This window comes from Bombina bombina, chromosome 4, assembly GCF_027579735.1.
Source record: "Bombina bombina isolate aBomBom1 chromosome 4, aBomBom1.pri, whole genome shotgun sequence".
NCBI lineage: Eukaryota > Metazoa > Chordata > Amphibia > Anura > Bombinatoridae > Bombina > Bombina bombina.
The window spans coordinates 360,275,343-360,299,996 of NC_069502.1; the positions used below are offsets into that span (position 1 = coordinate 360,275,343).

Here is a 24,654-nt window from a genome sequence, read left to right on the forward strand (position 1 = left end):
ATACTGACACTACAAGACTGCACAGCCATTCATGACAACGTCACAGTTTGAAATATGGGACTGGACAGTACGTTACCTATAGTTATACTCTTAGCTTTATTAAATCCCCTACAACCACAACTCTATGTTGGAAAGCTAGGGAGAAATGTAGAAGTTATTATCTCTCCTCTTAGTGCCCTTACTTGAGACACTTACGGGGCTTCAGAGCGGGCAACCTCTGTTTTATACTGTAAGATATTAGATTTCCAGTTTCCTCAGTGCGGTTCATATGGAGGCTTATCCCTGAAACGTTGATTCTTACCCCACACATCTACTTAACATATAGTTTCGATGTTTAGTCCCCAAAAACCCTCACTGGTAGCCCATAGCAAATATTTAGTATAGAGTCTATACCAGAAGCTAGATACTTAAGAAAAATCTATACTGTAATATGTTGTATTTAGAAAACCTTTGCATAGGCTTATAGCAGAATCTTGTTTTGACCTAAAATGTAACATAGCTTGTAGTTTTTCCTACTCCTTATGTTCCTTTTTCTAGGTGTTTTCTCCCTAACAAGGATTTATGGACACTTTTATAATGTATAATTTATATGTATCCTTAACAGGTTTGTTAGTTGATTCATACACTCGGTTTTATATATTTCCTGCAGGTATCTGATAGCGTACCCATCGAATAACACCTTATCCCAAGGTCCAACTCACTTACCCTACATATGGCCTCTGATTATCTTGGGAAGTTATCCTTCTCTAGTACCTCAAATTTCAGACTATGGTATTTGTTACTCACTTGACCTTTGATTTAGCTCCTATAAACCTAACTTTAATGTGCAGTGCCCACTCTTCTATATAGTCATCACGGGTCAACCCCTTACTCATACTTGGGTTCCACCCCTCAGCTAATACATACCAAGTTAAGCTAGCTATACATTATCAAAGGAAACCTCTCTAAGCTATATCTTTATATTTTAAAAACAACGCACGCTATAATGTATTTGCAAGCTTTGGAACAACTATGCTCCCTCACTAAGGAATCATTACCCTACTCAGCAGCTTGCTGCATTGTATCCCCTCCCTCTCCCACCCTATATGACTTAGCGTAGATATTTCATTAGACATTTTATACCGAGCAGGGTTCGCCCCTGTCACCAAACTGCCACTCCCTCATACTCCTCCTTGGCCCTTATGACCCCACATAGCCAACCCTACTGGACTAGGCTCCTCCGTTGACAATCTCCAGCTGTTGCCTTTACCCTCAATAATTTTCCCTAAGAAGAACCGGTTTACATCATTAAACTGTCCGCCTTCCCCTTTTTGAGTGGCTCTTGCCTGCTGTATCCCCTTACCCTTTTATTTTGATCGCTAACTATGCTCACCATCCGCATGCCTTACAGATACCATATAACTATATGTTATTACTTAACCCTAACGTGTCATTTCAGGTTTATCCCTCACTGGTAGCCCATAGCAAATATTTAGTATAGAGTCTATACCAGAAGCTAGATACTTAAGAAAAATCTATACTGTAATATGTTGTATTTAGAAAACCTTTGCATAGGCTTATAGCAGAATCTTGTTTTGACCTAAAATGTAACATAGCTTGTAGTTTTTCCTACTCCTTATGTTCCTTTTTCTAGGTGTTTTCTCCCTAACAAGGATTTATGGACACTTTTATAATGTATAATTTATATGTATCCTTAACAGGTTTGTTAGTTGATTCATACACTCGGTTTTATATATTTCCTGCAGGTATCTGATAGCGTACCCATCGAATAACACCTTATCCCAAGGTCCAACTCACTTACCCTACATATGGCCTCTGATTATCTTGGGAAGTTATCCTTCTCTAGTACCTCAAATTTCAGACTATGGTATTTGTTACTCACTTGACCTTTGATTTAGCTCCTATAAACCTAACTTTAATGTGCAGTGCCCACTCTTCTATATAGTCATCACGGGTCAACCCCTTACTCATACTTGGGTTCCACCCCTCAGCTAATACATACCAAGTTAAGCTAGCTATACATTATCAAAGGAAAGCTCTCTAAGCTATATCTTTATATTTTAAAAACAACGCACGCTATAATGTATTTGCAAGCTTTGGAACAACTATGCTCCCTCACTAAGGAATCATTACCCTACTCAGCAGCTTGCTGCGTTGTATCCCCTCCCTCTCCCACCCTATATGACTTAGCGTAGATATTTAATTAGACATTTTATACCGAGCAGGGTTCGCCCCTGTCACCAAACTGCCACTCCCTCATACTCCTCCTTGGCCCTTATGACACCACATAGCCAACCCTACTGGACTAGGCTCCTCCGTTGACAATCTCCAGCTGTTGCCTTTACCCTCAATAATTTTCCCTAAGAAGAACTGGTTTACATCATTAAACTGTCCGCCTTCCCCTTTTTGAGTGGCTCTTGCCTGCTGTATCCCCTTACCCTTTTATTTTGATCGCTAACTATGCTCACCATCCGCATGCCTTACAGATACCATATAACTATATGTTATTACTTAACCCTAACGTGTCATTTCAGGTTTATCCTAACTTTTTTTTTTTTTTAAGAGATCTATCTTCTTTAGTTTATCATATCTCTGAGCGTTAGTTATCATAATATAATCTATATAAAATGAGGTCATTTTCATTCAGACTCAACATTATGCACTAGTAATATAATTTTTCTCATGGTATCTTTACTAAAATCCACTTACAGTTCACATTTCATCAGTTAGATTTCCTATGTGATTAATTGATATGTCTATGGAGTTGCATTTTCTTATATTACTCTAACAACTACTGTCTTTTGATTTGTTATAGTTTGGTGGATTTTTGTATGTTTTACAAACCTCAATAAAAAAAACAAAAAACAAAAAAAGGCACCCTATCTCTTTGATCACTGAGTTATATGATTCACTCCAAGATGCTTGCTACTTCACAAAACTCGATCTTCGTGGGGCAAACAATCTCATTTGAATCTTCCCAGGCTATGAGTGGAAGACTGCCTTCAATACGAGATTGGGGCATTATGAGTATGTAGTAATGCCCCTGCTGTCTTTCAAGCCTTTGTTAATGACGTCATCCGTGACTTCCTTAATTGTACTGTCATTGTCTATTTAGATGACATCCTTATTTTTTCTAAAACCTTGAAGGAACATCAAGAACATGTAATAGAAGTGCTTCATCGCCTCAGAAACAATTCTCTGGTAGCTAAGCTGGAGAAATGTGAATTTGATCAAGTCCAGATCCAGTTTCTTGGATACGTTATCTCTAAGGAGGGTCTTGCCATGAACCCTACAAAGCTAACTGCAGTCCTGGAATGGCCTCAACCCACCACATTAAAAGAATTACAGAGATTCTTGGGTTTCTCTAATTATTATCGCAAGTTTATAAAGAACTTCTCTAAAATCGTTGCACCACTCACTGATCTACCTAAACAAAGCAGAGACTGCAAGAACTGGCCTCCAGTGGCTGTAGACACCTTCTCTATCCTGAAAAAGGCCTTTTGTACTGCTCCTGTACTACACCATCCTGACCCCGACCTGAAGTTTAGCCTAGAGTTTGATGTCTCTGAGATAGGAGCCGGTGCAGCCTTGACCCAATGGGACCCTTCAACCTCCAAGTTACATCCTATAGCTTTCTTTTCCAAACAGTTTTCCCCTGCAGAGAGGAACTACGACGTGGGAAATCGTGAACTCTTAGCCATTAAGATGGTCCTTACTGAATGGCGACATTGGCTAGAGGGTAATGTCAACCCTATTCAGATTCTCACTGAATAGGGTTGACATTTCCCCTGCAGAGAGGAACTACGACGTGGGAAATCGTGAACTCTTAGCCATTAAGATGGTCCTTACTGAATGGCGACATTGGCTAGAGGGTAATGTCAACCCTATTCAGATTCTCACTGATCACAAGAACCTGACGCATTTAGAAACTGTTCATCGGCTCAATCCTAGACAGGTCAGATGGGCCTTATTCTTTTTTCATTTTAATTTCATTGTCTCCTATCTCCCTGGTATGAAGAACAAAAAGGTTGACACACTATCCCGTCAATTCTCTCAGTTCCATGGTTCTTCTGAAACTCCTGTTGAGTACATAATTCCACCTTCCTGTGTAGTTGCTCAACTCAACACATTTCTTCTCAAAAAACGGCAACTTGCTTAGTTTAGAAGACCCCTGAAGCCCCTGCTGACCCTGAGATTTTGTTTTTTCCTCCTAGTCTACGCACTCCTGTGCTGTCCTAGGCACATAATAGCAAAATGTCAAGCAATCCTGGGTTTGTAAAAACCTTCAAACTCATTTCTCAACATGTCTGGTGGTCCACCATGAAGTCTGACTCTCAGGAGTAGGTCAACCGGCAATAGTTAGTCCAGCACCCAGGTTGCAATGCACGCCACTATGGGTAACTCCTCAATACCAACAGGGGAAATAGCTCCAAACAACATAAGCATACACCAAATGTATTGTTTAAAAGCACACGGTTACAGGCAGCTATTTCTCAGGAGTATGTCAAAGCCTGCCAGGCCTGTGCTGCTAAAAAGACTTTATACCCCTACCAAAGCTACCTACTGCTCAAGAATTGTCTAGTCTGTTTCTTCTGCATGTGGTTCGACTTCATAGTATACCTGTAAACATTGTCTCTGACAGAGGACCTCAATTTATCTTTGCCTTTTGGAGAGGATTTTGCAAATTGATCGGGAACACAGTTTCTCTGTCTTCTGGATATCATCCCCAGACAAATGGGCAGACGAAGAGAGTAAACCAAGATCTCGAAACCTATCTTAGAACCTATGTCAATTCTCAACACTCCGATTGGTCTAGATCTCTACGATGTTTTCCACTTCAAGCAGCAGCTGGCTATCAACCTCATGTATTTCCTCTCAGTCTGTAGGGGTTCCTGCCACAGAATGATCCTTCTCTGATTTTTCTACTCATTGGCAACATATATACTCTCAGTTATGCTCAGTTGCCTCCAGATACAAGAGATTTGCTGATCATCAGCGTGCTGCCATTTGTGCTATTTTAGTAGGTGATCTTGTCTGGTTCTCTACCTGACACATGCGTTTACGTCAACCCTGTCACAAGTTAGGACCTCACTATATTGGTCCTTATAGAATTCTCAAAAAACTTTCTCCTGTTGCTTACAAAGTGGACTTGCCCAGAGCCTTGCACATCCACCCAGTCTTTCACATCTCACTCCTCAAGCCCTACATCAAGAATAGATATATTCAACTCAGACCTCTTCCTCCTCCACTCACTATTCATGGTGAACCAAAATATGAAATTACTAAGATCCTGGACTCCAGGATTAAACGGAAGCAGCTTCAATATCTGGTAAACTGGAAAGGTTATTCTGTGGCAAATCATTCCTGGGTTCCTGCCCGTGATGTGCATGCTCCATCCTTGGTTTCCAAGTTCCGCCTTGCTCACCCCATGAAGCCGACTATGGTTCCCATAGGTAACCCTTGAGAGGGGGGCTATATCAAGCTCTGTTCCGGCCATTGTCATGGCTGTTGTCATGGACGCGGCGGCTGCTTCAGGGCATGGTGATGACATCATCGCCGCACACCATGCTGGTTCCTGATGCTGGTCTGGATCTCACCTGTGCCCTCCTTGGCGTGAATCTGTGCCTATGTAAGTACCTTTATCACTCTCATCTGTGCCAAGTATAGGTTAGATCTGCTCTTTCCTGGGTGCTGTTGCCTTTAATCCCTGAACTGCTGAGATACAGTTGGACTGCCTATTTGTTGCCTGAAACCTGCTTGCCTCTGACTAGCCTCTGACTACTCTATTGCTTAACCCCTGAACTGCTGAGATACATTTGGACTGCCTATTTGTTGCCTGAAACCTGCTTGCCTCTGACTACTCTATTGCTTAACCCCTGAACTTCTGATATACATATTGACTGCCTATTTGTTGCCTGAAAACTGCTTGCCTCTGACTACCCTATTGCTTAACCCCTGAACTGCAGAGATACTTTTGGATTGTATATTTGTTGCCTGAACCCTGCTTTCCACTGACTACTCTCCTGCTTATCCCCTGATTTGCTGTGCATCTTCAGACTGTCTGCTCATTGCTGACCCCCTGCTTGTCTCAGACCATTCTCTGCTTTTTCCTTGGTACCGTGAAGGATTTCCCTGTCTACCGTGAGTACTGTTTACCTCATTTATTATCTGTTACACTTGTTCTGGGATATTTCCTTTTCTTTCCACTTGACGCCAGGATAAGAAGACTACTAGCCAGGATTGGTCTGATAGGGAAATATCCCACGAGCATTACAGCTATTGTATGGCATCCAGTATAGGGCTCCCACTTGTGGATTTTTTAAAATCTGCAAATCAATAGCAACCCAGGCATTCCCAGGATAAGAGCCGAGCCAATCAAGGATTTGTTGAAGAGTTACTGCATCATAGTAGTTCTCTATGTTACAGACTCCCAGGCCGTAACATAGAGTGTCTGTTGGTTTCTGGGTTTCTTGTTTCCCCAAATGAAGGTCAGTAATGTGTTTTGTAGTTGCCTCAAGTAGTGGCGTTGGATAGCAATGGGTAGTGTCTGTAGAATATAAAGAATCTTGGGTAATACTGTCATCTTAATCAATTGCATTCTACCCCACCATGAGAGTTGTTTTGTGGCCCAAAGTTTAAGATATTTTTGAATATTTTTCAAAAGGGATAGGTAATTGGTCTAAAAGTATCTTGGGATGGGGAGAGAGGTGAATGCCCAAATATTTTATAAAGCTAGTTTGGATCTGTAGGGGACTAAGAGTTTGTAGGGATTGGAGCTCTTGCTTTGACAAGTTGAAATTTAGTATTTCAGATTTTGAGCTGTCAACTAGGAAGTTTAAATATTGGTTGTATGTGTGTATTGCGTTAATTGGAGGTTGGAGGGATATAGTGGGGTCGGATAGGGTGAGAAGTAAACTATCTGCATACATGGCTATTTTATGGGATTGTGGTCCAATGCGTATTCCTGTGATATGCGTGTTGTTCCTAATGTGGGCTGCTAAAACCTCCATCATGAAGACAAACAGTATGGGTGATAAGGGGCATCCATTCCTGCCTTGTCCCATTGTCGGTTTGGAAAGGAGAGGAAAGGATGCCATTGGCTTTTACTTTTGCTGAGGGATTTGACTAAAGACTAAATATCCTGGCTATCATGTTCTTGCCAAAATTAAATGCCTCTAAAGTTGCACAAAGAAATGACCATCTTGTGTGGTCAAACACCTTTTCAGTCTTGAGTGTGACTAAGGCAGATTTAATTTCCTTCAATTTAGCATAAGACATAAGTGTCAGCGAACAAATGGTATTATCACGGGCCTCTCTGTTTGGGAAGAAGCCCGCCTGGTCTACATGTATTAAGTCTCAGAGGACTGAGTTTATGCTTTGGCTAATACCTTCCCGAAGATCTTAAGGATGGTGTTTATGGATGGTAATTCTGGGTCTTTACCTGTTTTGGGGATTACTGCAACATAGGCTTCAAGGAAGGTAGGGGGTAGTGTCAAGGTGTCGTCTACCAACTGAAATGCTGCAAGGAGGTTTTAAAATACTGGTTTGGAAATCCATCTGGGCTCAGGCTTTTTTCAGATGGTTTTTATTATTGTTTTTATTATTTCCTTTAAAGATATGGGTTCCTCTAGGGTTTCTTTTATTTTTGGGTGTATTTTAGGAAGACTGGCATCAATGAGGTTTTTATTCCCTGTATAATCCTATTCCATATATCACTTGTACTATGGTGTTCAGGTATATAACCATGTTCCATATATATCACCAGTACTATGGTGTTCGGGTATATAACCATGTTCCATATATCACCTGTCCCATTGTGTTCAGGTGAAACAACATACAGTATTAATTGCAGGACCAGTTTTAATATGCCCAATCATCTAAATTTGGACAAATATATGATATTATAATTGATAATGGAAATTGAAACACTTTCATGAAAGTCCAAGCCATTTGCTGTGCATTAATTAGTAAAAACTTTAAACCCAGGAACAGATGTCCAGAACAGTGACTGAGTAAGGTATCAAACCATTTATTATTTTTCTTTTGCTATTCTAGTGACAAATGTTTTAAAGCTGTTGTACCACAATGAAGCAAAAGAAAAATTACATGGAACATCCAGAAGCAGCAAGAGTGCAATTATGAAGATTGATCAGAGAATTAAATTCAAATTATATTTGAGCTTACATTTGTCAAACTCTATCTTCAAAGATTGCTCAGAATAGCATCCATGGACTAACTAATTTTCATTCAAGAAGGACTATGTTAAAAGTTGTTTTTGGTTGTTTTGATGGCATTGCATTTACACATATATATTGCAACGTGTTTTTTGTGAGGTACCCACACAAATTATACTTTGTTTTGTTTAGTGGACCAATACATTTTTGAAAATAAGTTTAGCTTACAGAAATATCATTATATAGGAAAATGCCTCCTTATGAAATGCCAAAATAAAATTCCCAGAGGAGTGGCTTTCCAGTTGACAATTTATGCATGCTTACCTAGTTTTACTATTCAATAAAAGATACAAAGAGAATGAAGAAATGTGATAATAGAAGTAAATTGGAAAGTTGTTTAAAATTGCATGCTCTATCTGAATCATGAAATTTTAATTTTGACTTTACCGTCCCTTTAAAGCATACCCCACCCCCTTGTTATTGTCTCATATGCATATAGTTCTATCAGGTGATCACTAATGCCATGGTCATCAGCTGATAGCCAGCTGGGCAAGTAATCCCCTCCTTTGAAAGAGTGGCCTCTCTTTTTTTGAACAGGGTCACTTGTCCCACTATAGTGCTTATTTTAAGGTGCTAGGGCCCCCTTAATAATCCACAAAACTGTAAAAGACACCAAAAAAAGGTGATTGTCATGACAGGGATATAAAACCCCACATTAGAAAGAGGGTGTTCTCCTCTTTCTATACTAGAGTTTTATACTCCTCTGCATTTTTATGTGGGGGGGGGGGTAATAGGGGCTCTAAAAGTGTCCCCTCCACCTCATCAATTACTGCACAGATGTGTACTTGCAGAAGGTGATTACACTGTTATAGTGATTACGACACATTTAGTAGGGTGTGAGGACTCATTTAAAAAGGGCAATTACCTCTTTCACATTAGGGGTCATATTCCCCTGTAAGATGCACATGATTTCCCATAAAGCAGTAAAAAAAAAAACTACATCTGCACTTGAATGTGTTGTTACCCTGCAGGGGAGGGGGACTCTTAAACTGCTCCTATTTCCCTCTTGCTAGTGTTAGAGGAACACATTACCCCTCATTTTATAAGCAGACACTCTCTTTTAAATGAGGGAATCACTTATCCCACTAACACAAAATAGGGGGATAGAGGGGCTACTTTTGAGCCCCCCTCAGGTTAAACACAAATTTTTTACACAAAAACATCTAGGCCCTTTCAGAACCAACACTTTTTCACAGAAAAACAGCCGGATCCTGTCGGATCCATGTCTAATTTATACAGATATACACAAATTGAAATATTTTCCACACAAACACACCCAGGCACTTCTGGATCCCTCAATTTTTACACAAAAACATCTGGGTCCTTTCAGAACCAACACTTTTTTACAGAAAAACAGACATATCCTACCGGATCCATGTCTAGTTTAGACAGAGATACACAAATGTAAGTGTTTTCTACACAAACACATCCAGACACTTGTGAATCCACCAATTATTTACATAAAAATATCTGGGTCCTTTCAGAATCAACACACCCAGGCACTTTTGGATCCCTCAATTTTTACACAAAAACATCTGGGTCCTTTCAGAACCAAAACTTTTTTACAGAAAAACAGCCAGATCCTGTGGGATCCATCTCCAATTTAGACAGATACACACAAATGTAAGTGTTTTCCACACAAACACATCCAGACACTTCTGGGTCCCCCTTTTTCTTACAAAAAACATCTGGATCCTTTCCGAGCCAATACTTTTTTACAGAAAAATGCAGATCCTGAAGGTTCATGCCTAACTTAGACAGATACACAGAAATTTAAGTGTTTTCCATACAAACACATCCAGACACTTCTGGATCCACCAATTATTTACACAAAAACATCTCGGTCCTTTCAGGACCAACCCTTTTTTACAGAAAAAAAGCTGGATCCTTCTGGATGCATGTCTAATTTAAACAGATACTTACAAATGTAAATGTTTCCCACACAAACACATCCATACACTTCTGGATCCATCAATGTTTTACACATAAACATCTGGGTCCTTTCAGGACCAACCCTTTTTTACAGAAAAAAAGCCGGATCCTGTTGGATCCATGTCTTATTTAGACAGATGCACACAAATTGAAGTGTTTTCCACACAAACACTTCCAGACACTTCCGAATCTAACAATATTTTGCACAAAAACATCTGGATCTTACCAGAACCAGCCTTTTTTTTAATGAAAAAACAGAACCATGTCCTATTAAGACACACACAAATTCAGATATTTTCCAAACAAACACATCCAGACACTGCTGAATCTAATGCTATTTTATACAAACACATCTGGTAACCATCTCTATTTAACGGGCAAAAAAGTCACATTCTGCTGTATCCATTTCTAATTTAGTGTTTTCCATGCAAACACATCTATACACTGGTGGATTCAGCACTATTTTTGACAAACAAACATCTGGATTCTATTAGCACCATCTTTTTTAACAGATAAACAGCTGGATCCTGAAGGATCAATGGATAACATACACAGACATACACATATCCAAATGTTTTCCACACAAACATATCCAGTCTCTACTGGATCTAATGCTATTTAAAAAACAAAAACATATAGATCCTACTAGAACCAACATTTTTATTAGAGAAAAATTGCCGCAACCAGCTTGATCCATGCCTAATTTATACAGACACATATAAATGTAAGTGCTTTCCACACAAAAACATCCAGACACTGTCTGAACTAATGCTATTTTAGACAAAAACATCTTATCCTCTCAGAACCAACTCTTTTTACAGAAAAATAGACAGACCCTGTCTGATCAATTTCTAATTTAGACTGACACATACAAAATCCAAATGTTTTCCATACAAACTCATCTAGACATTGATGAATCCAATGCTATTATTCACCAAAAGACCAGGATCCTACCAGAATCAACTCTTTTTTTACATCTAAACAGCTGGATCCTGCCAGATCGGAGTCTAATTTAGAAAGGTACATACAAATCCAAGTCTTTTCAACACAAACACATCCAGACACTCCTGGATCCAAAGCTAGTTTACACAAAAACATCAGGATCCTACCAGAACCAACTCTCTGCTGAATCCAGTGCTATATTTACACACAAACAAAATGTGTTGGTTCTGAAAGTACCCAAATGTTTTTGTATAAAAAATAGTTGGATCAGTTACAGTTCTGTGTATCTGTCTAAATTAAACATGGATCCTCTAAATTAGACATGGATCTGGCAGGATCCGACTGTTTATTTTATAAAAAGTGTTGCTTCTGAAAGGATCCAGAAGTTTTTGTGTAAAATATTGTTGGACCCAGAAGTGTCTAGATGTGTTTGTGTGGAAAACACTTAAATTTGTGTATCTCTGTCTAAACTAGACATGGATATGTCAGGATCCGGCTGTTTTTCTATAAAAAAAAGTGTTGGTTCTGAAAGGACCCAGTTTTTTTTTTTGTTTTTTTTTAAATATTTTTATTTTTGTTTGTCACCACAAGAGTTACATGAAGTCAGATAAAGATTCAAACAAAGAAATCTTAGTCATCGATATGGGTTACAATAATGGAGAAACTGTAAAGTTTACAAGAGGATTTTAAATCATGGCACCTTGCATGTTTACAGGTTTGACCTCTGTCTTAATACATTCAGATCTAGTCTCATGGTAGACAATTTTTTTTCAAATAACAAACAAATTAGTTAAACAGTAAAATAAATAATAAAGTCAACTCAAATGGAAAGCAAAAAATAGAACTCACAGTACGCTGCTCTCAGTCCGGCGCCCCTCCTTTTATCTCTCTCTCCCCGCAAGCTACTTGTATAGTTCTTCACCTCTCAGCTTCGCGTTCAAGACATAATCTGTGTTCTTAAAGGGCGAAATTACAATGTCTCGTGTCTTTCTAGGTAGGCAATAAAGGAACGGCTCCCACTTAGTTAGAAAGGGTTTAACTCTCTTTAGTACATCTCCCATCCCATCAAATTGTTCAGTAATTAATTGCTTAAGTAAAGCATTTTTTAGCAGAGTTACAGTAGGTGGGTTTCGCTTCAACCAGTTCTGGAATATCAGGTTTCTAGCAACTAGGATTATATTATTCGTACAGGCTCTCTGGGGAATATTAGAGAGGTTGAGTAAGACCACACCCTGGAGAGTTAATATGAGGTTGGGAAGAGACATTGTAGTACGCAACCAGTACTCTACCATTTTCCAGAATTTCAAAATATGGGGGCATCTCCATATCATGTGAACTATGTCTGCTTCCAATGACCTACACTTGGGACATTCCCCTTCTCTCTCCTTCTTCCAGTGTTGATATTTGGCTGGGGTTACATAGGTATTGTGTAAGAGCTTAAGGTGCGATTCCCTCAGAGCTGACGATAAGGTGGCCCTGCGTACCCTGTCTATACTTTCAGTGTATGTTTCTTTTGACACCTGATCTCCTAGTATCGACGACCATATGTCAAGGATTTTGTCTAGACATTTTGTGTTTATCGGTTGCAATAGTGTTTTATAAATTGGTGATATAGAGGAGATGCCTTTTGCTGCGAGATCTATGGTCTGTGTGATCAGTGTCTGGGCTGGTAAAGTCGTCACGTCCTCAACAGAGTGTAGGTAATGTCTAGCTTTTAGGTATGCATAATAGTGTGTTTTTAGGAGTTGGAATTTGGCCTGTAGTGCATCAAAAGTCATCATAGTTTTGTTGTCTTCTTGTAGAGTTTGACCAATAGTATGTAGTCCCCTTGCCTTCCAGAGTTTGAATGCTTTAGTAGTGATTCCAGCTGGAAACTCAGGGTTTCCCTGCCATGGGAGGAGTTGCTTAATTCTATGGTTTACGCCTAACCATTTGCATATGAGCCTCCAGGCTCTGGCTGGTTGGCTGAATATATCTAATCCCCCCACCCATTTGTTTGCTTGTGCTTGTGTCATATGTGGTAACATTTAAGGACCCAGTTTTTAAGTAAAAAAAAATGGTGGATCCAGAAGTGTCTGGATATGTTTGTGTGGAAAACATTTAAATTTGTGTACATCTGTCTAAATTAGACATGGAGCCGTCAGGATCCGGATGTTTTTCTGTAAAAAAAAGTGTTGGTTCTGAAAGGACCCAGATAATTTTGTGTAAAAAATTGGTGGATCCAGAAGTGTCTGGATGTGTTTGTGTGGAAAACATTTAAATTTGTGTGTATGTCTAAATTAGACATGGATCCGGCTGTTTTTCTGTAAAAAAATGTTGGTTCTGAAAGGACCCAGATATTTTTGTGTAAAAAATTTGTGGATCCAGAAGTGTCCAGATGTGTTTGTGTGTAAAACAGTTAAATTTGTGTATCTCTGTCTAAACTAGACATAGATCCGGTAGGATCCGGCTGTTTTTTCATAAAAAAGTATTGGTTCTGAAAGGACCCAGATGTTTTTGTGTAAAAAATTGGTGGATCCAGAAGTGTCTGGATGTGTTTGTGTGGAAAACATTTACATTTGTGTATACCTGTGTAAATTAGACATGGATCCGGTAGGATCTGGTTTTACCCACATCCTTAATTTTGAATGCAATGAGATTTACAAAAATTCAACATTTTAAACATTAGGCAACCCAGGTTTTATTAAAAAGCTAATCTTAAAATACTACATGTTTTCCCACTTATAAAGTAAATTAATGCAGTAATCTCCAAGATTGTTCTAGGAATAGCAGTGTAAACATTAGCATATGAGAAGGGAGAATTCTCTGCAGTGCTTGAAGATATTTTACAGTTTAGCTACCAGTTCTCTGTTGCACCTCACAATAATGGATGCACTTATGTTTTGTTTTAAATTCTTTCATTGCTGTATTTCACATGGTAATAGCACATAGACTGTTAATTATTTGGCTTGATACCAATGGCATAAATAGGTTATGCAGAGCACAGAATTCTACCCACAGCACTGCAGCTATTCTGACAGATAATTAATAAAGCAAACAATGAAAATGCACCATGCTCAATATGGTTTGACTTTATTGATTAATGTGTTAAATTGCTTATATTTAATCTATTTTTACCTTGTTTACATTGGTCATAAGCACCAAGCTGGTAGCCCATAAATCTTTAAGTTTGACTGTATCCGTGCTGATCCGAAGGTTTCTTTGTAGTTTTAAATTCTCTCCCCAGATTCCCAGTAATCCATCTCTACTCAGAGTTACATAACGACAGGAGCCTTTCCAATAAGCTATGCTTTGTATGTTTTCCTTATGAATTAATGGTAGACTACGACTATCCTTCCACTGGGGGATTACAGATGATTTTACTCGTTCATCCTTCTCATAAAGCTCAAGAAGCATGAAGGATGTAAATTTGTCCCAGTCAATGAAACCTTCACGACTCACATCTATCTTGTCAAACAATTCCCCATATTCTTCTTTGGTGCCATGGCCAACGGCAGCATATGTTCTTTCCATGAATTTTTCTCTGCTCATGCATTGTGGTGGATTTAACTCTGGAGACTGGAAAGACGAAAATATGATAAACAATGGTGTCCCTACACAAAAAAATGTATCCAGGAATACAGAAACAGGTAACAGAATAACTGACTCAGATCAAAATACAACATTTCAATTGTTGTGCCACTAAGTATTAAATGTAATAAAAATGAACCCCTCAGGTTAATGTGGTCATAAACTGACATGGATTTACACCAAGGATAACTTTTTTCCTGTGGTTATTTCCTGTGGCAGCTGTAAATATTTTTTACTTGCCTTCTAAACCAACTCTGCTTGTTTCTGTTGTAGTTAGAAGAGACCTCTAGCTTAAAACTTAGAAAGGAGCTATACAACAATATTTTAGACCCTTCAGTTGGAACGGATAGCTGTTTTTATTCTTACAAAGAAGATATTATTAAATAAATTACAGGTGTTATTTCAAGTATCCTGTAGGTACACTATACTTACCTGTGTGGGCACTAAGGATGTTGTATGAAGCTTTGCACACTTAATTCCCTAATTAGCTTACAGAGGCTGTTCAAAACTCCTGATATTTTTCTTTCTCATAGCTTAGATTTGTAAGGATTCATTGTTTCAAAACCAACATAAACGGAGGCACAATCTTTTGTTTTAAACCTCTTTGTAGGACCATAAACCTAGAAAACCAAAACTCCTCCTCCTCCATAGGTATAATGCACTATACCTAGACAACAGTTTATCTTACTTTCCAAGCATAAGGGAAGAATAGGGTGAGAGTCTGGTGAATGCTACAATGAGGCAAGATATTGAAATAATTGGCATATCATTTTCCATCTATCTTTGCAATCTCATGTAGCACCACCCAGTAAAGACTTATAAAGTCAAATTTGTACGCCAAATGTGTAATGTTGCCAAAAACAACAGCTTCTGTGCAAACTGAAATCCAATATAGTTTATATACCTGATACTTTATACCCTTAGAAAGCACAGTATCCGAGCATCACTGAAGTCTAAAGATGAGCACTGGAGAATGTGAAAGTGCTCTGGCACTTCTCCTCTGATGTACAATGATGCAGTGCTGGGAGCCACACTTCTTGCACAACCATTTTTTACCTTTTATCAGCCAACTTCATTGCTAAAGGCAACACTCACTGGTCTTTTAACCCTTTATCTACCAATAAAGAATGCAGTTTATCACTCTGCAATATGCTGCAGCCATCTCTTGCATTACATAGCTTTTTCAGGTGACAAAAAGGGGCGAGGAGTGGGTTGATCTACATATTCTACAGCTTGCAATACATAGATTCCCAGTTAGAAGGCTGTGATTCAGTGAAAATGAAAAGAGATAATGCTAAGCATTTTTATAATGGTCTTAAGCAGGATGAAATATTTTACAGAAAGTATTTTATGTAGGTATGTATGCATGTATATGGGGATAGAAATGGGTAAATGTGGATGGATATGGATTCATGTATAGATGTGCATGTATGTATTGAGATAGTTGGATGGAAGGACTGATATAGATTATCTATCTATCTATCTATCTACCTATATATTATATGTACATACATACATACACACCCCTAACACAGTAGATTTTTTTTGTTGCCAAGTTCTGTCCTAGATACCTACAACTTCAATCTGAATTAAAAAATAAAAATATTAACCTCAGTGTTTAAAAACAAGTATTGTAGACATATACAATATATTCTATATCTAACAATAAGCAAGAGAAGTGGACACATACTGTAAATAAGATATTGCTGGAAAAAAATCTTGCTCGTTAAACATTATATACACACGTGCACAGACCAAACTACAAATGTTTGGGCATAACTGAGAACCCTGTTGTAAGTGAGTTCCTTTATAAAGGAGTTCTTCCTTGGCTGGTTTCATAACAATAAAACTAAACAAAAACTTTTAAAAAGCTCACACATGAAAAATATAAAAAAAATGTCTACAGTAAAATAATACATTCCTGGATAGAGAACCTCTACAGCATTAAAAAAAGAGCTTCATCTGAACATTTAATCTTGGGAGGAACAGTTCAATATAGAATGATGAGTTACAGAAATGTATGTTAATTAGGATAGCACATATTTTGGTTAGGTAGCCAATCACACAAATATGCATGTACAAGTATAAACAAACCCAACCCACTACTAAATAGAACTTAAGCACTTAACTCCGCAATATTTTCAGGAAGTGGAGAAAAACCATTCCTGAAATGAGTATTAGAAGCCAGGAGGTAAATTTTATATTGCAAGCAAACTTAGGTGCAGAATAATTATTGAAAAGTAATTTTGCACTTACCACAAAAAGGTTCTGAATTTTGTCAAAATCATTTGCATCAAGCCTGTTTTCTATCAACTCTCCTACAAGTCTTGTTCCTTCAGAGCCATCTTCACCTTGTACAGAAACAAAAGGGGCACTTGGTGCCCTGTCTTTAGGTTGGTTGTTCATTGCTGTGAACTGTATTCCCTTGAGTGCTTGAAATGTAAAGAAAAGTTTTGTTTGCATATTAGAACAGGGCTAGATTTAAAATAAAATAGAAAAAAAAAAATCTGTGTATATTTTTACCAGTATTTATAAAATGAATGTGGTTGAATATATGAATCAGATATAACTAGTACTGCTGGCTTACCTTAAATATAGATATATTTAAATTTATTTTAATTTTTTAGTGCCTTCAATGCTGAATAAAGATAAACAGTTTCTTCAAAGTATGTGTTATACTTTTACTGAGGAAGTCTGTCATGCTTCTAAAGCTTAGGTTCCTTGTTTCCAGGCAACCTCACACAAAAGCCAGTCAAACACACCCAGTTTGTTCCACAAGTATTGTAAAGACAATAGTTTGTTGAATGAGAGTAATGCATGATGGGAATGTAAGTTTAGTGGCAGCCTGGTATTAAATCTGAACTTTTCATGAACACAATAGCTGGAACAAAAAGTGGTCAACTTAGCAGTCATAAGAGCAGTTTAGCAAGACAAAATAAGCAAAGGTCTATTAAAACATCATGCAAAGGTATTTGTTTTAACAGAAAATGCAGCAACTTTTTGTACATTAAATATCAAAACATAATTAACTTGTCAACCAGCTGTTACAAAAAAAATAGCTTACCCATGACACAGACAGCTAAATTGGTATTATGTATGATATTTTTTTTCTATGATGCATTTGAAAAAGCAGCAGTTAAACAGTAAAAGCTGTTAAAATTTGAAATAAAATTAAGAGGAACTTGTGTGCAACTGATCGGCCAGATTATGAGTTTTGCGGTAAGAGGGGTGCGTTGCTAACTTGCACGTTATTGTCACCGCTCACTTACCTACAAGCGCTGGTATTACAGGTTTTCCTAAACCCGTCGTTAAAAGGCAAGAAGTGAGCGTAGAGCAAAATTGTGCTCCATACCGCACTCCAATACCAGCGCTGCTTAAGTCAGCGGTGAGCTGGTTGTACGTGATCATGCACAATTTCCCAATAGACATCAATGGGGAGAGCCGACTGAGAAAAAGCCTAACACCTGCAATAAAATTTATGTTTATACCTAACACCCTAACATGAACCCCAAGTCTAAACACCCCTAACCTTACACTTATTAACCCCTAATCTTCCGTCCCTGACATCGCCGCCAACTACATTATACTTATTAACCCCTAATCTGCCGCTCCGGACATCGCCGCCACTATAATAAACATATTAACCCCTAAACTGCCGCACTCCCGCATCACAAACATTAGTTAAATATTATAAACCCCTAATCTGCCGCCCCCCAATGTCGCCGCCACTATACTAAAGTTATTAACCCCTAAACCTAAGTCTAACCCTAAAACCCCCTAACTTAAATATAATTAAAATAAATCTAAAGAAAACCTATTATTAATAACTAAATAATTCCTATTTAAAACTAAATACTTACCTGTAAAATAAACCATAAGCTAGCTACAATATAACTAATAGTTACATTGTAGCTAGCTTATGTCTTATTTTTATTTTACAGGCAAGTTTGTATTTATTTTAACTTGGTAGAATAGTTACTAAATAGGTATTAACTATTTACTAACTACCTAGCTAAAATAAATACAAATGTACCTGTAAAATAAAACCTAACCCAAGCTACACTAACACCTACACTAACACTACACTACAATTAAATAAATTACCTAAATTAAATACAATTACCTAAATTAAATACAATTACCTAAATTACAAAAAAAACACTAAATTAAACAAAATAAAAACAAATTACAAGATATTTAAACTAATTACACCTAATCTAAAAGCCCTATAAAAAAAAATCCCCCCCCAAAAAAAAAAAACCCTAGCCTAAACTAAACTACCAGGGCATTGCCCCAAAGAAATCAGCTCTTTTAGCTGTAAAAAGAAATGCAAACAACCCCCCCAACAGTAAAACCCACCACCCACACAACCAACCCCCCAAATAAAATCCTAACTAAAAAAAACTAAGCTCCCTATTGCCCTGAAAAGGACATTTAGCTCTATTGCAGCCCAAAGCCCTAACCTAAAAATAAAACCCACCCAATAAACACTTAAAAAAACCTAATACTAACCCCTGAAGATCCACTTAAAGTTTTGAAGACCCAACATCCATCCTCAATGAAGTCGGGAAAAGTCCTCAGCAAAGCAGCAAGAAGTCCTCAACGAAGCCGTGAGAAGTCTTCATTCAAGCCGGGAGAAGTGGTCCTCCAAATGGGCAGAAGTGTTCATCCAGACGGCATCTTCTATCTTTATCCATCCGGCGTGGAGTGGGTCCATCTTCAAGACATCCGACGTGGAGCATCCTCTTCTGCCGAACGACTACCGGACGAATGAAGGTTCCTTTAAGTGACGCCATCTAAGATGGCGTCCCTTAGATTCCGATTGGCTGATAGAATTCTATCAGCCAATCGGAATTAAGGTTGAAAAAATCCTATTGGCTGATTGGATCAGCCAATAGGATTGAAGTTCAATCTTATTGGCTGATCCAATCAGCCAATAGGATTTTTTCAACCTTAATTCCGATTGGCTGATAGAATTATATCAGCCAATCGGAATCTAAGGGACGCCATCTTAGATGGTGTCACTTAAAGGAACCTTCATTCGTCGGGTAGTCGTCGGCAGAAGAGGATGCTCAGCATCGGATGTCTTGAAGATGGACCCGCTCCGCACCGGATGTATGAAGATAGAAGATGCCGGATGGATGAAGACTTCTGCCCATTTGGAGGACCACTTCTCCCGGCTTGAATGAAGACTTCTCCCAGCTTCGTTGAGGACTTCTTGCCGCTTCGATGAGGACTTCTCCCAGCGGCTTCGTTGAGGATGGATGTCCGGTCTTCAAAACTGTAAGTGGATCTTCAGGGGTTAGTGTTAGGTTTTTTTTAAGGGTTTATTGGGTGGGTTTTATTTTTAGGTTAGGGCTTTGGGCTGCAATAGAGCTAAATGCCCTTTAAAGGGCAATGCCCATCCAAATGCCTTTTTCAGGGCAATGGGGAGCTTAGGTTTTTTTAGTTAGGATTTTATTTGGGGGGTTGGTTGTGTGGGTGGTGGGTTTTACTGTTGGGGGGGTTGTTTGTATTTTTTTACAGGTAAAAGAGCTGATTTCTTTGGGACAATGCCCCGCAAAAGGCCCTTTTAAAGGCTATTGGTAGTTTAGTTTAGGCTAGGGTTTTTTTTTTATTTTGGGGGGCTTTTTTTATTTTGATAGGGCTATTAGATTAGGTGTAATTAGTTTAAATATCTTGTAATTTGTTTTTTATTTTGTGCAATTTGGTGTTTTTTTGTAATTTAGGTAATTGTATTTAATTTATGTAATTGTATTTAATTTAGGTAATTTATTTAATTGTAGTGTGTTAGGTGTTAGTGTAAGACAGGTTGGGTTTTATAGGTAAATTTGTATTTATTTTAGCTAGGTAGTTAGTAAATAGTTAATAACTATTTAGTAACTATTCTACCTAGTTAAAATAAATACAAACTTAGCTGTGAAATAAACATAAAACCTAAGATAGCTACAATGTAACTATTAGTTATATTGTAGCTATCTTAGGGTTTATTATATAGGTAAGTATTTAGTTTTAAATAGGAATTATTTAGTTATTAATAGTAGGTTTTATTTAGATTTATTTTAATTATATTTAAGTTAGGGGTGTTAGGGTTAGACTTAGGTTTAGGGGTTAATAAATTTAGTATAGTGGCAGAGACGCTGGGGGCGGCAGATTAGGGGTTAATAAATGTAGGTAGGTGGCGGCAATGTTAGGGACAGCAGATTAAGGGTTAATAATATTTAACTAGTGTTTGTGAGGCGGGAGTGTGGCGGTTTAGGGGTTAATATGTTTATTATAGCGCCAGATTAGGGGTTAATAATTTTATTTTAGTGTTTGCGATGCGGGAGGGCCTCAGTTTAGGGGTTAATAGGTAGTTTATGGGTGTTAGTGTACTTTTTAGCACTTTAGTTATTTGTTTTATGCTACAGCTCTGTAGTGTAAAACTCATAACTACTGACTTTAGAATGCGTTCCGAATCTTGCAGGATAGGCTGTACCGCTCAGTTGATTTGCGGTACGGCCAAAAAAGTGTGCAGGACAGCTGTACCTACAAGACTCGTAATAGCAGCGGTAGTAAAAAAGCAGCGTTATGAGCCTTAACGCTGCTTTTTTACTCATAACGCAAAACTCGTAATCTAGCCGGATGTTTCTTTATTGCCCACTAGCTGAAAGAGACAACTTTCATTAGAAAATGTATTCATCACAACGTCACTTAAAGGGACACTGAACCCAAATTTTTTCTTTCGTGATTCAGATAGAGCATGCAATTTTAAGCAACTTTCTATTTTACTCCTATTATCAATGTGTCTTTGTTCTCTTGCTATCTTTATTTGAAAAAAAGGCATCTAAGCTTTTTTCTTGGTTCAGACTCTGGACAGCAGTTTTTGATTGGTGGATGAATTTATCCACCAATTAGCAAGGACAACCTAGGTTGTTCACCAAAAATGGGCCGGCATCTAAACTTACATTCTTGCATTTCAAATAAAGATACAAAGAGAATAAAAAAAATTGATAATAGGAGTAAATTAGAAAGTTGCTTAAAATTTCATGCTCTATCTGAATCACGAAAGAAAAAATTTGGGTTCAGTGTCCCTTTAAACACACACACACACACACACACATTTAAATACAATGTCCCAACAACAAAACACTATAAATAGCAATCTAACTGTTCTTTTTAACATTTTGGTAATTTAAAGGGACAGTATAGTCCAAAAAAAAATCATGATTCAAATATGGCATGTAATTTTAAACAACTTTCCAATTTACTTTTATCACCAATTTTACTTTGTTCTTTTGGTATTCTTAGTTGAAAGCTAAACCTAGGAGGTTCATATGCTAATTTCGTAGACCTTGAACATTGAGCTCATGCACATGAATTTACAGAGGAGTGAGCACTAATTGGCTAAAATGCAAGTCTGTCAAAAATAACTAAAATAAGGGGGCAGTCTGCAGAAGCTTAGATACAAGGTAATTACAGAGGTAAAACATGTATTATTTTAACTGTGTTGGTTATGCAAAACTGGGGAATGAGTAATAAAGGGATTATCTATCTTTTAAAACAACAAAAATTCTGGTGTTGACTGTCCCTTTAACAGAAAAGAAAAACTTTTATGATTATGAAGTTAAAGGGATATGCAACTATTCCCTTTTTGATTAAGATAGAGAATGTGATTTTAAACAACTTTCTAATTTGCTTCTATTAACAATTTTCTTTGCGCTCTTGGTATCTTTTGTTGAAAAGCAGGGACGTATGCTTAGGAGCCGGACCATTTCTGGGGCACTATATGGCAGCAGTTTATGTTATTCATTTGCAAAAGCACTAGATTGCAGCACAATTTCCTGCCATGTAGTGTTCTATATACCTACCTAGATATATTTTCAACACAGAATATCATGGGAAAGAAGCACATTTGATAATAGAAGTCATTTGGAATCTTTTTTTTAAATGGTTTGTTCTGTCTGAATTACAAAAGAAAATGTTTGGGTTTCATATCCCTTTAAGAACACATATATATATTATTTTTTATTGAGGAGCAGACCTCTAATTTTATCAAAGTGGAAAATGCAGTTACATGAGATCATATAATTTCACATTGTATTATAGTTTAAGGGACACTCGAGTTAAAATATTTTTTTCTGATTCAGATAGAGCAGCAGTTTTAAAAGACTTTACAAATCAATCAAATTTTGCGCAGTCTTTTTATATTCATACTTTCTAAGGAACAAGATCCTACTTAGCATGTGCACAAGCTCACAGAGTATACGTATACTAGTCTGTGATTGGCTGATGTCTGTCACATGATACAGGGGCGGGCGGAAAATGGGAGAAAAATTAAATATGTCAGGAAAAAATCTACTGCTTATTTGAAATTCAGAGTAGGTATTAAATCATTGTCTCTTTATTATGCACTTGTTAATTATGCAACTCTACTGCATTGAGTGGTCCTTTAAATTCATGTGTGGGTTTCCATCTCGTAAAATAGTACATAAATGAAAGAAGAACCATATCAACAGTAGGAACTAAACACCACAGTAAAAAAGTAGGTTTGGCATAGATTCATTTTAGCTGATGAGCAAAAAAATTCACTACTAGAACTTACATAGTTGAAGAAAATGTATAACAAAGGGCTGTGTCCAGTTGGCTGCTATAAATGTGTAGTTGTGTGCAAAAAATTATTGAATCTGTGGAGTTTTCTTAAAAAAAGCCTAATGAGTATACAACTATATATAAAAAATAATGGGCCAGATTACAAGTGGAGCAGAAACGGATGCGCGCAAGTGATAAGGGGTTATCGTGAAGGTTTGCGCTCGTCAGGCTTACTGCTCGTCCTATGAGTTGAAAGTAAACATGGCCGCTTTAGAACAATCACGATTTATGCTAGAATAATTACCGATACTTCAGAGCTCTGGTTAACTATTTTGTGAAACTATGAAGTTGCGCAAAATACGTTACAAAATATAGTTACACCCATAATAACACTATCTTATAAAAATTATTTTAAAAAGATATAAGGGCTCAAAGATATGAGATCTTAGGTGTTAGAGGAAAAAAAAGGCAGGCAATGGACTTTAACATTGAGATACATACATATATACATCTCTAAAGGTGGATATGTAAGTATCTGTCTATATAGAAGATAATGAAATAAGAGAGGTGCCGCATGTGTGTGTGTCAATAAAGACAGATCACCGGCATATTGCACTAAATACAGGGTACTCACATTTCCAAGAGCACCCTATTGTGCTATTATGCGCAGGCTGGATATTTAACAGCAACCCAGCTAGCTGTACTCCGGGTCTTAGGAACACAGGATCTCCCGATTCAAGCCGTTAGCACTGTTGGGCTCAAATAGGTAGCTTAGGCTCATCCGTCACAAAGGCTTTTGGCTTCTATCCCAGCAATTCAGGTGCTCTCCCCTTGTCTCAGCATCCAAAATGCTAGGTTGTTTGTGCCAGTAGGGTTAATAGTTTTTTTTAGTGTTTGCGATGTTGGGGGATGGCGGTTTAGGGGTTAACACTTTTATTTAGTGTTTACGATGGGGGGGGGGTTAGGGGTTAATAGGCTAGGGGATTATGGTAGTTTTTTCCCACTTTTTTGTCTCCATTGATTTATATGGGGGGAATACATGTACGCTCACATGAAAACTCAGGATAGGAGTTTTGTGCTTTTCGGGTTGCCGCTAGTGCAAAATACGTTTTATTGCAACTTATAATACCAGCGCAACCCGGAAAGCGTAAAAAGCTTATCACCAAAAAAATGTAAATACCACGCCACTTGTAATCTAGCCCTTAGTATGTAGCTAATAAAAATATGCATGGTAAAAAAAATTGCATTTACAGAGAGATTTCCTCTTAAGGATCTCCTTGCTACACTGAAAACTGTAAAAGCCCTGTAACACTGTGAAATGCAGAGTAAAAACATAATTTATGTAAGAACTTAACCTAATAAATTCATTCCTTTCCTGGTGGCCAGAGTCCACGAGCTGTTACGT

The 24,654-nt window shown here is 37.7% G+C and overlaps 1 protein-coding gene across 1 annotated transcript in view; it reads right to left on the reverse strand.

The window, feature by feature from the left end:
* Positions 1–17,084, reverse strand: part of WDR49 (WD repeat domain 49) — a 408,032-nt gene extending 390,948 nt beyond the window's left edge. Inside the window, exons 1-2 of the mRNA XM_053711815.1 lie at positions 16,935–17,084; positions 14,226–14,666 (exon numbers count right to left, since the gene is read on the reverse strand). Coding sequence (XP_053567790.1) covers positions 14,226–14,666; positions 16,935–17,084 — 591 coding nt within the window. The remainder of the gene's footprint in view (positions 1–14,225; positions 14,667–16,934) is intronic.
* Between the last annotated feature and the right edge of the window lie 7,570 nt (positions 17,085–24,654).